Source organism: Gymnoscopelus microlampas (genome assembly GCF_963454915.1).
Source record: "Gymnoscopelus microlampas genome assembly, chromosome: 2".
Taxonomy (NCBI): domain Eukaryota; kingdom Metazoa; phylum Chordata; class Actinopteri; order Myctophiformes; family Myctophidae; genus Gymnoscopelus; species Gymnoscopelus microlampas.
In genome coordinates, this window is record NC_139939.1 from 2,506,189 (window position 1) to 2,523,318 (window position 17,130).

Genomic DNA, 17,130 nt, shown 5'->3' on the forward strand with positions numbered 1-17,130 from the left:
GTAAAGAGTGCAACAAGAGCTTCAGTCAGTTAGCTCACCTGAAGACACACCTACGTATCCACACTGGAGAAAAACCCTACCACTGTAAACAGTGCAACAAGACTTTCTGTCAGTTATGTGAACTGAACACACACCTGCGTGTCCACACCGGAGAAAAGCCTTTCCTCTGTAAAGAGTGCAACAAGAGTTTCAGTGTATTAGGTCACCTGAAGATACACCTGCGCATCCACACTGGAGAAAAAACATACCACTGTGAACAGTGTAACAAGAGTTTCAGTCAGTTAGGTCACCTAAGGAAACACAAGCATACAACCTTTCCAATTTAACTCTTTCTTTGCCAAGAACAACTTTTACGATTTTTTTCCCCCCAAAGGTCCAGCCTACCAAAGACTACTTTTACTGTGTTTTTTGTTTTGTTTTCAGTGGTTCTCCACCAGATGGCACTGTTCTCTAACATGCGAGTGACCATTTTTATCCTCTAGTAACACAGATCCAGGAGATCACGTGATCGAAAGATCCCCACCACCATTCCCGTCCTGCTTAGCGTATTTGGGGAAATGTATGTAACTTTTTTTTTTTCCTCCCTGCATTTTTGACGGGACGCGCTATATTCAAACGGTCGGTAACTTGCGATGACTTTTTTTATTTTTCTCGCGGAAGCACAGTTAAACTCTCCGTGTGTAGCAACCGTCAGGGGATCGATCATACTGGATATAAATATTCTGGGACCAGTTAAAAGGTAAAGGAAAACCAAAAATCACTGGCAGTTGGCGATAAAGTATTTGATCTGGCAGTGAAAGAGTTAAAGACATAGTTAAACGTTGAAAATGAGTGGTATTCCCCTTTAAGACCTGAGGCCGATTCTACACAATGCCTTCTAAATGAGTGGTTCTCAAACGTTTTCGTGCCAAGGACCCCCACAATGATATGTATTTGGCCGCGGACCCTCCCATCTGAAAATGTGTTCTGCCAGGGACCCCCAGAAGAGAACATTAAGTTAAAACATTCAAAATTACACTTTCAAGATGTTCACAAAATAATGTTCAAAAATAGCAGATGCACAAGCTCGCAGTGAGCTTGTAGATCTGCTATTTTTTGAGAACCACAGTTCTAAACCACTGTTCTAAATCCCAAGAGGTTTCTGAAAAAACGTATGTTGCTATATACTGTAAATACACAGGTCAGATTATGATATATACGCTATAGCTAAAATCTACAATGACACAGATGCGTTCCAGGTTTTAATGGGTTAAGTTGTACCTTGTCGAGTTCATAGAACTCTATCCTCTCCTCTTGCGTACAGCTCCGTCCAATGGGCGATACGTTCAGCATGCCGTTACGGAACTCTATGAATGTCCCCCTGGTGGAAATAATATATCAACAATGAACATTTCATTTCAATCAAATGAAATTCCCAAACTGCAAATCAACATACAATTATTTGTATTCACATCATCAACTAAAATGTCATGATCGTGACAGCCCTGTGTGTGTGTGTGTGTGTGTGTGTGTGTGTGTGTGTGTGTGTGTGTGTGTGTGTGTGTGTGTGTGTGTGTGTGTGTGTGTGTGTGTGTGTGTGTGTGTGTGTGTGCGTGCGTGCATACCTTTTTTTAGGGAGTTTAATCTTAGCCAGGTAATTGAGACAGAAGTTGATGAAGTCTTGAAGAAGCTCTTCTCCCATATGGGCCTGGATGGACTAGTAACACAGTGGGGGGGGGAAACTGTATAATTTAGATTTAGAAACTACTGCAATGCTTACTATCACAATATAAAAAAAGAAATATCACGTACAGCAACTTTAATGTGTTGTGTAAGTGAGGGTTACCTGGATTGAGTGTAGCTCTCCATTCTTATACGCCACCAGACCATTCTCAGCAAATACATAATCCACCCTCTGTATCACTATAGAGAGAACACACACACACACACACACACACACACACACACACACACACACACACACACACACACACACACACACACACACACACACACACACACACACACACACACACACACACACACACACACACACACACACACACACACAATTTTGAACCAATAACCAACTTAATCTTGCTCATAAGCCTACTTGGAAAGTTGGCAACACAATTTGTAAAAGTGAGAAGGTAAAAATGGTGTTTCACAAAGCAAAACGTTACAATTCAGGAAAAAGGCAAAAGTGTAAAACGTTTCGGAGTTATAGGGGTTTTAGAGAAGGAGATAGAACGGAAGCGGAGCCATGTTTTTTGGCACGGTGATCTATAAGGCCCTTCCTTCTCAGAATCACCGTGGGTGATTCCAGAGCTGCTCTAGCCCCTCCCGGGGCGGGGGGAAAAAAGAGACTAAAAACACGGTTCAGATCGTGTTCGGCACCGAAGCGCTACTCTGTAGACCCTCCAGAAAAACGCGGCCCGTATAATCCTTGATTATGCGGGCTAAAATCCTTGATTTTGCGATGAAATATGCTTTCTTTTTTTCAATTTTATGCGGTGAAACTGCGGGAAGTTGCAAAATATGCGGAAAGTTGCAAAATATGCGGCAATATGCGAAATTTGCGAAAAGTTGCGGAAAATGCAATATATGTTAGAAGTTGCGAAATATGCGATGCGAAACGCATATTGTGCGATGCGATGCACATATTATGCGATGCGATGTGCGTATTATGCGATGCGATATTTTTGAAAAAACGTTACCCCCGCATAATTATGCGCCATTTTGCTGATTATGCACTGCAGTAAATTCTGCGATCGCATAAACACATTTTTCTGGAGGGTCTAACTCTGTGAAAACTCGGCTCAGACCGTGTTTGGCACCCGATGTGTTAAATGCATCACTTGCCAAGAACCTAGATATGCGTTCTATCCAAAAGATATTATTTTTGAAAATTCCACAAGAGGGCGCTCTAACACAGCTAATGAATGATCCCTCGTCACTCAGAGAAGAAATAGACGGATGTGACGTCATCCCAAAGAAAAAGGACGTCCGTCCTCCCCAACGTTAAGATTTTTATAAAAACACTTCCAACTCAGATTCATTTTATTTGTAATGAAAACCAGCCATTTTCAACGGGCCATAGCTCCAAAATGGCTGCTCGCATTAGAAATGTTATTGTTCCAGTGGATAGACGGGTCCCTCCCCCAACCCACAGACACTTTTTTTTTTACACATTTGTGTAAAAAAGCCGTGGAAGCGTGGCTTCCACGGCTTTTCAAAGATTGTCTATTCAAGGTAATAAACGCTGGCAAGGGGATAAAAAAACAATGTTTTAATATCAGGCAGTCAATGTGTTAAGAAGACATGAACTTTAGCTGCTGTTCGTGGTTATAAATAGCCATCGTGACTCCGCAACACTGTGAATCTCAAAGACACCCGTCTTAATGTTTTGAGAAATACAAATTAAAAGAGAGGTCCTCCGCACAGTTAGAACTCAGCGAAACGTAAAAAGTTGATGTCAAGACCGGGTGCAGTACGTTAGTCCGACAGCGCATTCCTCCGACAGCGCAGCGCTCCGACGTTTCAATACTAAACCCGAACCAAACCCACACCCTAACCCTAACCGCACGCGGATGCCACATAGTCGGAGAAAAGGTCTGTCGGATTATCGCATGCCTCCCGTCAAGACCAGGGTTTCCGCTAGGCATTTTTGGGGCCGGCCACCATGGCCGGCAGGATTATATTTTACCGGCCAAAGAATAAATTTACCGGCCATATTATAATTAGCGTCACATGCGTGTTTGCACTGCATAGGCCTACATGCACCCAACTGATTGGGCTCATTACACCTCGTTACGTTAGAGCTGCGCTGCTGCGCTGCTGAACTGCTGCCTGACGAATACCAAAACGCTCGCCCCAAAACACAGTCGCACCGGGGAAAATCCGGCGGTATAGTTTACTGATAAACATATCAGTAAACTATGCCTAACCCTAACCTTATTCCTGATCTTAACCTCAGTAAAACTATACCTAATCCTAAACCTATTTCTACCCATATCCTCAGTGAAACAAATACAAGAATACAAGAACCGCTGATCCGCCTGAAAAATGGGGGCGAGGGTGTTTTGGGCCGAGTCCTAATTACCCTGCGGGCTGTGGTTTCCCTGCGCAACACCGTCGCACAGTATAAACAAATTAATATATATTTTGGGCTTTACATCGATTCTCATTCAACCTTGATATGTAAAAGTAGGTTTTGTTTTGTTTACGTTAATTATATATGTCATGATATATGTGGCCTTGCGCGAGGTTGATTACTTGCCTTTATAGTTGCTTTCAGCAACTTTCACCACTTTATCCATTGCAGTAACTGTGCTTGCATAATATCCACGACCCACACGTGTTCGGGACGGGACGGGTCCCTTTATCGACAATTGGGTCCGGTTTGGTTCAGATTCTATCACCTCGGAAAATCCCGGTTCTGTTTATCAACACCCGAGCGAGCCACCCTACTCAGCGCTGATCAGGAGGAGACACAGCTGTGTCTCTTATTGGTGTTGTGGCGTATCAAAAATAGCAGACATACAAGCTCACAACGCGGCGTGTTGCGACATGCTGTGAGCTTGTAGCTCTGATATTTTCAACGCACGACACCATCGTACAACGAATAGGCTATTCTATAACTGCAGCACACAGCAGCAGCCGAGCAGGCTGTCGGAATTAAACCACACAGTCAGATCATGATATAAACTTTAAATGATTATGATTGTAACGGTTGTAGCCAACTACTTTATACAAATAATAATATTAATAATAGGCTTAAATGATAAAATAGCCTAATAACAGCATTTTCCCAACCGGCCACGGTGGCCGGTGGTGTTTATATTTACCGGCCAATTAAACAGTTTACCGGTCAATGGCCGGTAAATACCGGCTAACGGAATCCCTGGTCAAGACAGCGCTGACGTGAGATTGAGTCATCAGACTAAGTGGAAACCAAGGGGCCAGCTTCCTGCTTTGCAATTGAGTTGATATAGGAAGAGAGTTCAAGTGACAGTTCATATGAATGGCCTGTAGTTTCGCTGTTTTACCCCTGCTGGTGTCAGAGAGAATTTATCTTAATGCAAGCGGATGGGTTTTTGACAAACTTTAGACTTCATTTTTTTACCTTAATAAACATCGTCATAAATACTATATGCTTCCAGTGGCTAGTTTAAAGTCTTCTTTCAATCATCATGATATGCGTTTCAGTAAATTATGGTCCATTTTTTTTTTAATTGACGATAAAGCCTAGTTGGTCTCACTATTGTGTTTAGCCTGTTATTGAGCATTTGTATGTGTGCACGTATGTGTGTATTATTGTACTACAATACTTTATTTTATATAATTATATATCATATAAAATATTTGAATATTAAAAATAATAAGGCATTGTAATTCGAGTGGGCTTATAGTAGCCTGATTATCAGACTGAAGCTGCGTGGAGATTCAGTCTGAAATTGCCTCCAGTGTCGGGGATTTCAAATTCCCTAAACCAATCCTAAGGGATCCCCACGCCCACCTCCGCCTCTCATTGGACAACACATTTACAACTCCAGACCAAGAGGCAGTCCACTCAGAGAGTGGGCGCAGTGATGTTGCTAGGTTTTCAATGTAATGGGTCCTGGGACCCAAGGGTGGTCTTTTAGATGGGTCCCAGGGACATTTTATGAGTCCCACAAATTCACATCCTACGTGGTGCCCGGTGCTTGGACCCGTTCGGTGCCCCCCCGGGACGGAGGTGGGTTCCTGCTGCGGACCCGTTCCTGCTTCTCAAGACCGATACCGATAATACAAATATATATACATATATTAATAAATCATAAATATATTTTTTAAAATCTATATGAATCTGTAGTATTAGCACACCTTATGGTAAGAAATACTAGTAGTGGGCAACAGGTGGATTTAACATACAGTACCTTTGACCAATAGAATACATTTAATCATAGAACCTTTTAATCATTATTTTATTTTGTATTATTTATGAATGTAGAATTTATTTTTACTATTTATTGTGTAGCAATAAAAGACTGAAAACACTGGCTTACAGTGGAAATATTGGCAACTAAAGAAATAGGAATTCAAGAAATAATGAAGACAAATACTGACACTGCCTATGAACATTGGCTTGCAGTTATTGCACATAGCCAAAATGCTATAATAATATTAGGCTTGTCATTGAGAAAGGAAAATAAAGTTGTCTTTTTCACTTTAAGTTTAGCATGAGGGAGAGGGTCTACCCTCTTCAGGGAATTACTTGATAAGATATCTCTAGGCTACAGAAAACATCCAGTTGCGTATTAAACATACACAAGGCACAGACGATAGACAACCGGTTACTTACAGCTGCCATTAATTAGTGCTTTTGATTGCCTTTGTGGTCAAATCAGGGTCAAATGCATAGGCTCAACGAGCCATCGTTAACCTGCTAATGTTACACAGCTGATTGACAACATACGTTAAACGCATGCACCACATCACTCTGATCTCCAAGCAAGTTGTAGAACACTCTAAAATCGTGAATTTGACTTTGGCTGGTCAATTTAAGATGACAATAGCAACAAAGGTTAGTAGTAGACCTGTATGTATGATGATCAGTTATTATTCCAGAGACAGTGGTCTTTCCAAGACGTTTTAACACGTTTGAGACCAGGTCTCAACCAGCTCCTCATGCCGGCCCGTCTCACTCTCTCTGTGTGTAGCTTAGCCTAACAGAGAGTGTGTGTGTGTGTGTGTGTGTGTGTGTGTGTGTGTGTGTGGTGTGTGTGTGTGTGTGTGTGTGGGGAGGGGAGGGGCTGTGCTGCTGCTGCGTGTGCGAGTCTCCACACAACGCTGTTTAACCGAGTTATACTTCTCCAGTACAACGGTGTCTAACCGGAGAGTTATACTTCTCCGCCAACGGTGTCTAACCGAGAGAGTCCATGCAGATCACAGCTGACAAATATTATATATTATCGGAGCTATTATTAATGTTATCGGTTTTATCGGGATGACGTCATAATTCCTGATATCAGACCGATAATTATCGGGCCGATACTTATCGTGCACTACTAATTTTACCGCAAATTATTGTTATATTTTTCACTGTTGTTGGTGACAACTCTAGTGCGTCCCATGGACGCAACGACGGTGTCATGAATGCGTCCTTTCGCAATATGGTGCGTCAGCGACGCAGGACGCAGGCCTACGAGCATCTCTGTGGGCGGGGTCTATGGTATGGAACCTGGGTAGGCTTATAGAGGAGAACAAGACTTTTAGTACATCAGGTAATCTGAACAAACACCGGCGTATCCACACTGGGAAAAACCTTTCCAATGTAAACGGTGTGACAAGAGTTTCAATGACTTACAGTAGGTAATCTGAAGATACACCTGCGTCTCCACGCGGGAGAAAAACCTTACTACTGTAAACAGTGTGACTGAAGTTTCAGTAGGTCAGATAGTCTTAAGACAAACCGGCATTTGTGAAACATGTATGAATGATGATGATCCATAATGATCTCGCTGAGCTTTCCAATTCATGCTGTGTGGCTACTATCACCAAATCAGGCTGCTACTGCATGCTTACAGGGAATGAGGAGCAATGATCCGGTGGGAGGTAACCATAATGCTTTATTTGAGCACGTGCTGCATGCTGAAAACAGAATATACAAGCCCACAACGCTTGTGGAAGCGGTGGCTTCCATGTGGATCTCTGCCGTCATGGTGAGGATGTCCTATTGATGACATCCACATCTTGCCCAAATATGGAGGGTGGACGGCGGCCTGCGCACATTGGCGTTGCTAGGACATGCATGGCAACCGATTGTGTTGTGAGTGAGGACAGACCAGAGCTCTGCTCAGCATATATGAGGTGTGAAGTTGCTTTAGACTTCCGGGCATATTTGCCAGCATTAGCCATAGATGGATAACACCGTGAGGGGAATCATGGCAGGACACCCAGAAACCTATATAAGGGGATGAATGACTCATTCAGTCCCGACCTTTAGTGACCCAGTCGATCCCAACCTTCCCATATATGGAGATCCCCATAGATGGAGACAACCAACCTTCCCCAAGTCTGACATCATTGAATCTCCTAGACGGCTATACATGGAGATACCCGGGCATACCTAGCTCTGACATCAGAGAACCCCTCCCGGAACTCCCTATATGGAGATAACCAAAACGTCTGGGACTGACGTCACAGTCCCAGATTTGGTGCATAGCGGAGATAGCCTGCTCCATATAAGGAGATGCCTGACACTACCTGACAACATCGTAGTGACATTAGGGCCGCAGCCAACAGTATATAAAGGCTCAATATATGTCTTGGGAGAGTAGAGTTCCAGCAGCGACCCAGAGAGACATTAACTCCTTCCAGAGAGCCAGCCACGCATTAGACTCATCGTTAGTAGGTTTATACAGCCTAAAGCATATTCTCACAGTGGCTTTGGATCTGTTCCACTGCACTTCACTGAGACCAGAAGATAGTTTGTGCTCATATAGTGTCGTGAGAGAAAGGCATACAGAACTTTGGTAGACAAAGAATACAGGGAGATAGAGACGAGCCGACACATTTTCCAGCCTACAACTCCGTCCCCATCACAGTCCATGTACAGCAGCAGCTCCGACCATGAACCGCCACTCGTGGGAGGAGTGTGGTCCCACCAATCCTCCCAGACTGAGCTCTCCTGTTCCGAGCGGACTTTCACGTCTCATCCGAGCCATGACGACCTCAACCGCCAAACGCTGAAGAATGGACAAATCAGCTCAGAAGACTGTCAGCAAATAGTCAGCTCTGTAACCAGCCGGAAACAAGGAGACACAGACCCACCGAAATCTCAAAGTCATCAACGGTTTACCGAGATTTTACCTCCACCAGGAGATGTAAAGAAAAATCAGACGATTTACACGGGAACGAAAACTCACGTCTGTAAATGGTGTGACAAAGGTTTCAGTAGGTTAAGTAACCTGAACCAACACCAGCGTATCCACACCGGAGAAAAGCCGCTCCACTGTAAACAGTGTGGCAAGAGTTTCAGTCGCGGAGACAGCCTGAGGACACACCAGCGTGTCCACACCGGAGAGAAACCTTTCCAATGTGAACAGTGTGACAAGACTTTCAGTGGGTCAGGTAATCTGAACAAACACCGGCGTATCCACACTGGGGAAAAACCTTTCCTTTGTAGACAGTGTGGCAAAAGTTTCCGTGAGTCGGGTACTCTGAACAAACACCAGCGTGTCCACACCGGAGAAAAGCCTTTCTACTGTAAACAGTGTGGCAAGAGTTTCAGTTACATAGACAACCTGAACACACACCAGCGTGTCCACACTGGAGAAAAACCTTTCCAATGTGAACAGTGTGACAAGACTTTCAGTGAGTCAGGTAATCTGAACAAACACCAGTGTATCCACACTGGGGAAAAACCTTTCCTTTGTAGACAGTGTGGCAAGAGTTTCAGTGTTTCAAGTAGTCTGACCAAACACCTGCGTGTCCACACTGGAGAAAAGCCTTTCCTTTGTAAAGAGTGTGGCAAGAGTTTCAATCAGATAAGTCACCTGAATACACACCATCGTATCCACCACACTGGGGAAAAACCTTTCCAATGTAAATGGTGTGACAAGAGTTTCTATGAGTTACGTACTCTGAAGAGACACCTGCGTGTCCACACAGACCTGAAGAAGACCATTTGCGGTGGAACTAAATAAAAACGTTTCTACTGGCAGCTTAAAACGGTGTGCAGACTTCCTCCTTGCGGACGTCACCCTCCTTTCCTGACAAGAGTTTTTAGTCTTAGGACACACCAGCGTCTCCACGCGGGAGAAAAACCTTTCTACCGCCATTGACGGATATGTCCATCATTTAAAAAAAAAAAAAATTGGGGGGAAAACGTCCAGAACCCAAGACGGCGTGATCCGAAGATTTACTGCTCCATTCACTTCCTGGTTAACTTATTACTTTAAAATCCTGTATCTCGGCTCCTGTATTTTACTACAGTATGTATTTTTGGCGAAACATGCCATTTTCAACTGGTGTCAGTCAACTGGTCAGAGGACGGGAGGTCACAATGACTTTTTTTATTTTTTCACGGAGGCACAGTGATTTCCTCCGTGATAAGCAACCATCAGGGGATCCATCATACTGGAGATAAATATTCTGTGGTTCTTGAAAAATGAGTCAGAATGCTTAAAAATGCTGGCAGAAGCTACCTGCCAGCATTAGAAAGCCCCTGGCAGTGAATGTGTTAAATGACGGAGATGTCCGTCAATGACAGTGCATGTGTGAAGACACACCGGCATTTGTGAAACATGTATGACGATGATCCATAATGATCTCGCAGAGCTTTCCAATCCAGGCTGTGGGCTACTATCACCAAATCAGGCTATTACCGAATGCTTAAAGGGAATGAGGAGCAATGATCCGGTAGGAGGTAACCATAATGCTTAATTTATGCACGTGCCGCATGCTGAAAACATATACAAGCCCACAACACTCGTGGAAGCGGTGCGTCATAATCACCTGTCGCCGAGCTTTGTGAGACGTACCGCAAACTTAACTTAAACTGTCATTTACTTAACTAATTAGTAAATGATTCATCTCTCAACAGATTCAGAGCTGTGCTACTGAATCTGTCGGGAGCCCCGTTCAGAACGTGTGAGCGTTGGCCTACAAGTGGGTGTGCCTTCAGTTCAGGAAGCAGGCTGCGCTTTACCCAATAAAATGTAGTGGGCGGGGTTTACATCTGTGCGCTCGCTTCCCACTGAAAGCAAACCCAAACTAATTTAAAAATAGCGTCCTTGGAGCTGACAAAACCACAGAAGGTTAGTAACATTTTAACTTGTTCTTTCATCATAGAAACAAGTGGGCTTATAACCAAAACGATCCATGTTCTTTGGGAGAAATGGTGTTAGTGTTCCGTGGAGAAATATTGTTAGTGGGAATGAGAACATAGGCAAACCAACGGAAGTGGAGGGCTGAGGGCAGACCGAAACGCCGGTTTCCAGTCGGTCTTTTAAATCACTCCCCCCAGAGTCAGTCAATGCAAAAGTGAAAAACGCTGGGGGCACAGTTTTTCCTTTTTATTTGACGATGGGTTCACAAATTGGAAGGAAAATGAAAAACACGTGGCGTGGCTTCCTTGTGGATCTCTGCCGTCATGGCGATGACGTCATATTGATGACATCACATCTTGCCCAAATATGGAGGGTGGGCGGCAGCCCGCGCACATCGGTGTTGCTAGGACATGCATGGTAACCGATTGTGTTGTGAGTGAGGACAGACCAGAGCTCTGGTCAGCATATATGTAGTCTCGCGTAGCCAGACCCCACAGAAAATGAAAAACAGCGACCTCTGCTTTTCTGATTTTCTGTGGAGTCTGGCAGGAGTATAATGTTAGACTAGAGCGCAGGGAAACACCGGTTTCATGTCTGCCTATAGCGCATCACTTCCGGTTGGTGCGACCATGTTTTCATTCCCACTAACAATATTTCTACACGGAACACTAACACCACTTCTCCCAGAGAACATGGATGGTTTTGGTTATAAGCCCACTTGTTTCTATGATGAAAGAGTAATTTAAAATGTGAATATCTTTCCGTGGTTTTGTCCGCTCCGAGGACGCTATTGTTAAATTAGTTTCGGCTAGTTTCGAGGGGGGGAGGGTGGATCATGGTGGATGGACACGTGAATCCCGCCCACTACATTTGATTGGGTAAAGCGCGGCCCACTTCCTGATCTGAAGGCACGCCCACTTTTAGCCAATGCGCACTGGTTAGGACGAACCGCTCCGACAGATTCCACCGCAGGTCGGAATCTGTTCTTGAGAGATTAGCATATATGAGGTGTAAAGGCTAGTGACAATGGCCCCAAAAAATTGAGGCACCCCTACCGGAGGTAGAACCAAACACAACATAGTTTTTCTTCATCTCTAAGGCCTCCCATACATGAAATGGATTGTTGTGTAAAAATATTTTACTGCAAAAGTGGTGAAATTGAAATTGAAATCTAAAGTTATACACCCCAAACAAAAAATAAAGCCTGGCCGTCTGGGGGTTGAGGCATAAAAACTCATGTAGATTCACAATGGAAGCTCTGACAGGTTTAAAACTTGGCATAAATTAAGTCAGGACATTCCTCTACATTCTAAAAAAAGACTGAATGTCAATATCTGAATGTAAATAGGAGATACAGTCATTTGAACACATACCTACATAGGCGAAAATGTAAATCTATGTAGAATGTTCTCTTTACTTTGTAGTGACTCTGACATGGATTGTCATAGCAGGACCTATGATGTCTCGTTGGAAAGGTGTGGTTCTACTGAATCCAGCAATATCAATTGTGTAAAAGTAGCTTTAATACTCATTGAGTTATGTCACTAAACGTATATGGTGTCCCAAATGGGGAAAACATGAAACAGTCCTAATGAAATCTACAGTATCACACAGATTAGTTTTATTTTCAATTCACTTATCAAGGGTAGAAAAATATTTGCAAATTCACTTGGAGTGGAAGTCCCAACAAAGTATGAAATGTCCCAAAGCTGAAAATATTTATAAATATGCATTGAAATTGAAATGCAGGCCTACAATGCAGGCCTACAGTAGAACTATTAACAATGATTTGGCACATCTGACTGAGGTAAACCAAGCTCCACCCATTTGATGATCAAAGTTATCCTCATAACAGCAAGTCATTCAATTCTGTAGAGTTTATATCATTTAAAAATATTTGGTTACAGGTTATACTAGTATGGCTCCACCTGCTCTATCTGCATCGTATTGCCTACATGGACTTCTTCATAAACTGATAGGTAAATCATTGCAATTATTTTGGAATGTGAAAAGATGAGAAGGGCCTTGCCAAAGTAGCTAGCTGGAGAGTGGTCTAGCTTAAAGTTCCTTTAGTGTAAAGCCCCTTACAGACCAAACAGACTGGTTCTGACTACTTCAGACTACTTCAGACTGCAACAGACTGGTATTTGGTTGGCAAAAGTTGGCATTTAGTCTGTCAGCCGACTTGCCATTGAAATGCTAATGCCCAGCCCAATGTGGGAACCCATTTACAAATAAAAAGGAAAAACAGCGACCCCTCTGCTGTTCTTGAGACATTGCTTTCAGCCTAGGGTATAGGGCAGCCAGGTCTGCTTATTATAAGCGACTTTGGGCTTGTTTCCCTGCAAAGTCACTTGTAAATGGATGTTCCCAGCGTTTTTTCTTTTTTTCTTCACTGATGCAGTGGTGTAAAGTAACAAGTACATTTACTCAAGTACTGTACTTCAGTACAATTTTGAGGTACTTGTACTTTACTGGAGTATTTCCAATTGTCTATACTTTTACTCCACAACAATTATTTGAAATGTTTAGTTACTAGTTAATTTGCAGATATAAATCATTATAAAATTAAGCAATATTACACGAGAGGGTGTGCTTTACCGTCATTATTGGCACGCCAGTGATGCGGTCAGGAACGAGGCGAAGCCGAGTTCCGCGCGCATCACTGAAGTGCCAATAATGTAAGGTAAAGCACACCCTCGAGTGTAATATTGCGATTATACAACAGTTACCAACAACAAAACAGATCCAAATGTATTGATATTGTGGGGCAATTAATCATAAAAATGTTTCGCTATTGTCCGTTTCCCTGTAAAGAGAAGAGTTTTTGACTGAGAGACATTAAATAGTCCCTGTAGCAGCGCTTTGAGTTTGAGGCACCGTCTCATCAATACAGCTGAGCTATCAATGCTTGCGCAGTGGAATGAATTCCAGTAGGCTATATGCTCCGTCGTACGACCGTGTCACGTGGCCAAAATAACTGATCTACAAGCTGACAACGCGTCGCGATGGCGACGCGTTGTGAACTTGTAGATCGGCTATTTTTGCCGTGCGATACCTTTGTACGATAAAGTATAACATACACTGGACTGTTAACGAAATGGGAGTAGTTTTACTTTATACAGGAGGATATTTATAACCTTCTAACCATTGATCAACCGTAAGTCCACCAAATAAGTCAAAATTAACAACATAGTCCATTTTGCATAGCTGTTTGTTCTCCAGTGGCGGCGGTGGGTCAGGCTACTGTCTGTTTGCTTTCCTACCGTGGGACAGCGTGACTTCACAGCACAGCTGTGCGATATGTGGTCTAATCAGGTGCGGACTCAGTGCGGAGTGATTTATTAATGTGATTAGGCCCGTGCTATGATGCTGGTTTGAAGCACGGCTAGATAGCTATTTCAGCCAATCAGATTGCTTGGTCGGAACTACCTGTTGTATAACATACATTAACCACTTTAGCCCTATTTTATACCTATAAGCTATTTGAAAATAGCAGATCTACAAGCTCACAACGTGTTGCGATGCACGCGTTCTGAGCTTGTAGATCTGCTATTTTTGAACTTGCACTAATAATGACTTTAGTTGATTTTTCACTCTTTAAAATATAGTATTTCTTAATTATTAATAATTACAGCTTGTAGATTGGCTATTTTCACGATTTTAAATTGTTTTTAAATAATAATAAAAAAGGAACATACAAGATTTCCACCCACAGCCAGTCATATTCTAGCTGCTGAAATAAACTTCCCATTTAGATCATTGTTGACAAACGAACAGGGGACTGGTGTCTAAAAAAAATAACTTATTGACAGGAAAATCGTGCATTGATACTTTTACTCAACATTTGAGTACTTTTTCCACCACTGCTGACGTGTACACAACATTTTTGAAAACGGTTATTCGAATAATCAAAATTAAATACATTAATTAATTTATTGAAATTAGCACCCAGAAAATAGCCAAAACTGAGCACATTTCGATCTATAAGGCCAAATCTAATTTGAAAAAAAAATATTAAGAGTATATGAAAGCCAATTAAAATGTTTAAACTATTGGAATCTTACACACCTGCTCCCAATTAATTACATCACCACAGCGCAAAAGTAGGTCAAATCAATCAATCTCTCTCTCTGGGAGCGACAACGAGAAACAGTGAATGTAGGTTTTCATAGACATGGTCGCTTGTTTCTCTCACAGTCGGCTAGCCCGACTGGACATGTCCGGTCGGCCCTGGGTCGGCCGAAAAGGTCCCGACGGACCCCCGACGGACCCCTAACCGACTGGCCGACTATATACGACGCCTTCCCGACGCCGATTCGGACCCGATTCGGTGCAGTCTGGGAGCCCCTTTACAGAGCCTGTCCAGTAGCTTACATTGACAATAGCAGCACACAATAGCAGTTTCACTAGATTGGAACAGAGCCTTATGGTATCACTGGTAACAATATGGTTAGTGTATAGCCTAACAATAGTGTACTTACAACATAGATACTGTACAAATTCTGAAGTGTTTCTTTCTCTTTCTTTTGTTTTTTTGTTTACCAGAATGGAGTGTGATGAACAAACATGTCAATATCTGGTCACATCATTGTATCATCCTTGGTAAACATTCAGAAAAAGTAAAGAAACAAGATCCATATGTCAAAAAGCCCACAGCAGAAGGCCTTCAAAGCATACTAAATGTTGCTCAACAGACAGAGACAGATACAGATGAGATACTTTCCTTAAAAAACTATGGTATCTTAGAGCAAACAATACCTACATCAGGCTAATCAAGAAGACTGAGTAGGGTTAATACAACATTGTTTAACATACGGAAAGATTATTTGTGGGAATGCCATACAAGACAAGAACATCTGACATTAAGACTGGGACAGGTACAGTAAGAGTACCAGAGACACGGTCTGTCATGCAGCATCAGAAAGGTTGATTGTACCCGGATGTCTTTGTGTATGATGCCAAACATCATAAAATCTCTAAACTAAATATAGCAGCTGCCAAACTGAAATAAAACATAAATAATCAGAACAGCAGACCAGTACCTTTGACAAAGCTTTTATTAAGCTCACTGAAGTAATTGACAAAACTGTTTTCTCTAAAGAAATTTAAATGATGACTCTAAACTAAGGGTTATGATGACATACTTAAGAAACTGGTCCATGCTTTGTCTCAATATATCTGCAGCTCTATTTAGTATTTGCCTCTCAGAGAGATCTTGACTTGGCTGTTGTGTCTCACAGTCTTCTGTCTCTTAATTTTTTTCTTGGCAATGTGCAGCTTCTAATAATAATGATAGTGTATCTTCAGTGCGGACTTGAAACAGTCCAGTGTTGGCATCTGGAGAATCTCCATGGGGAGAGAGTTCCAGAGGGTAGGGGCTGCCACACTGAAAGCTCTATCGCCGAGGGTCCTCTTATTGCTGTGAGGGGTGGTGAGGAGCCCCAAGTCAGGAGACCTCAGGTTCCGCGCTGGGGAGTAATCCTCGAGGAGGTCTGACAGGTACCGTGGGGCTAGGGCATGGAGAGCTTATAGGTGAGGAGGAGCAGTTTGTAGGTGATGCGGAATTTAACCGGAAGCCAGTGGAGGTGTTTGAGGGTGGGGGTGATGTGCTGCCAGCATTTGGTGTGGATGAGCACTCTGGCAGGTCTGTCCTGTCCAGGGCTTTGTTGGGGAGCCCGAACAAGACACCGTTAGAGTAATCCAGGCGGGAGGAGATGAAAGCGTGGATGAGGGTCTCAGCAACAGAGTCTGAGCGTGACGGCCGGAGTCTGGAAATGTTTTTGAGGTGGAAGAAGGCGGATTTGGTAACTTATTTGATGTGGGATTGATAGGAGAGGGTAGAGTCTAAGATGACACCCAGGTTGCAAACCTCAGGGGATGAAGAGATGGAGCCACCATCCACATGGAGGAGGAAATCACCAATCCTCTGAAGCTGCGTCCTGGCTGGGACCCAAGACCATGAGCTCTGTTTTCTTGCTGTTGAGTTTGGGTAGGTTGGTGGTCATCCAGGTCTTTATTTCGTGAAGGCAGTTGACTATGGACTGTGGAGGTAGCAGAGTGGTTGGTGTAGTGCTGAGGTACAGCTGGATGTCGTCAATGTAGCAGTGGAAACGTAGACCATGGTGGCGGATGATCTGACCAAGCGGGAGCATGTAGATGGTGAAAAGGATGGGACCAAGTACAGAAGCCTGTGGCACACCATGGTTTACTGGGGCTGGGTGGGAGCTGGATCCATTTATGGAGACAAACTGTTGCCTGTTGGACAGGTATGAGTGGAACCAGGAGAGAACGGATCCGGTGAGTCTGAGGTGGGTGGAAAGGCAGTCGAGGAGGA

At 43.3% G+C, this 17,130-nt stretch overlaps 2 protein-coding genes across 2 annotated transcripts in view; both read right to left on the reverse strand.

Moving 5' to 3' along the window:
• The window catches only part of LOC311037051 (H-2 class II histocompatibility antigen, A-S alpha chain-like), a 256,812-nt gene that overhangs the window by 116,646 nt on the left and 123,036 nt on the right, over window positions 1-17,130 (reverse strand). The window lies entirely within an intron of this gene.
• LOC311037037 (phosphomannomutase 2-like) overlaps window positions 1-17,130 on the reverse strand; it is a 52,722-nt gene that overhangs the window by 19,002 nt on the left and 16,590 nt on the right. Inside the window, exons 3-5 of the mRNA XM_084046092.1 lie at window positions 1,826-1,902; window positions 1,605-1,696; window positions 1,261-1,360 (exon numbers count right to left, since the gene is read on the reverse strand). Coding sequence (XP_083902218.1) covers window positions 1,261-1,360; window positions 1,605-1,696; window positions 1,826-1,902 — 269 coding nt within the window. The remainder of the gene's footprint in view (window positions 1-1,260; window positions 1,361-1,604; window positions 1,697-1,825; window positions 1,903-17,130) is intronic.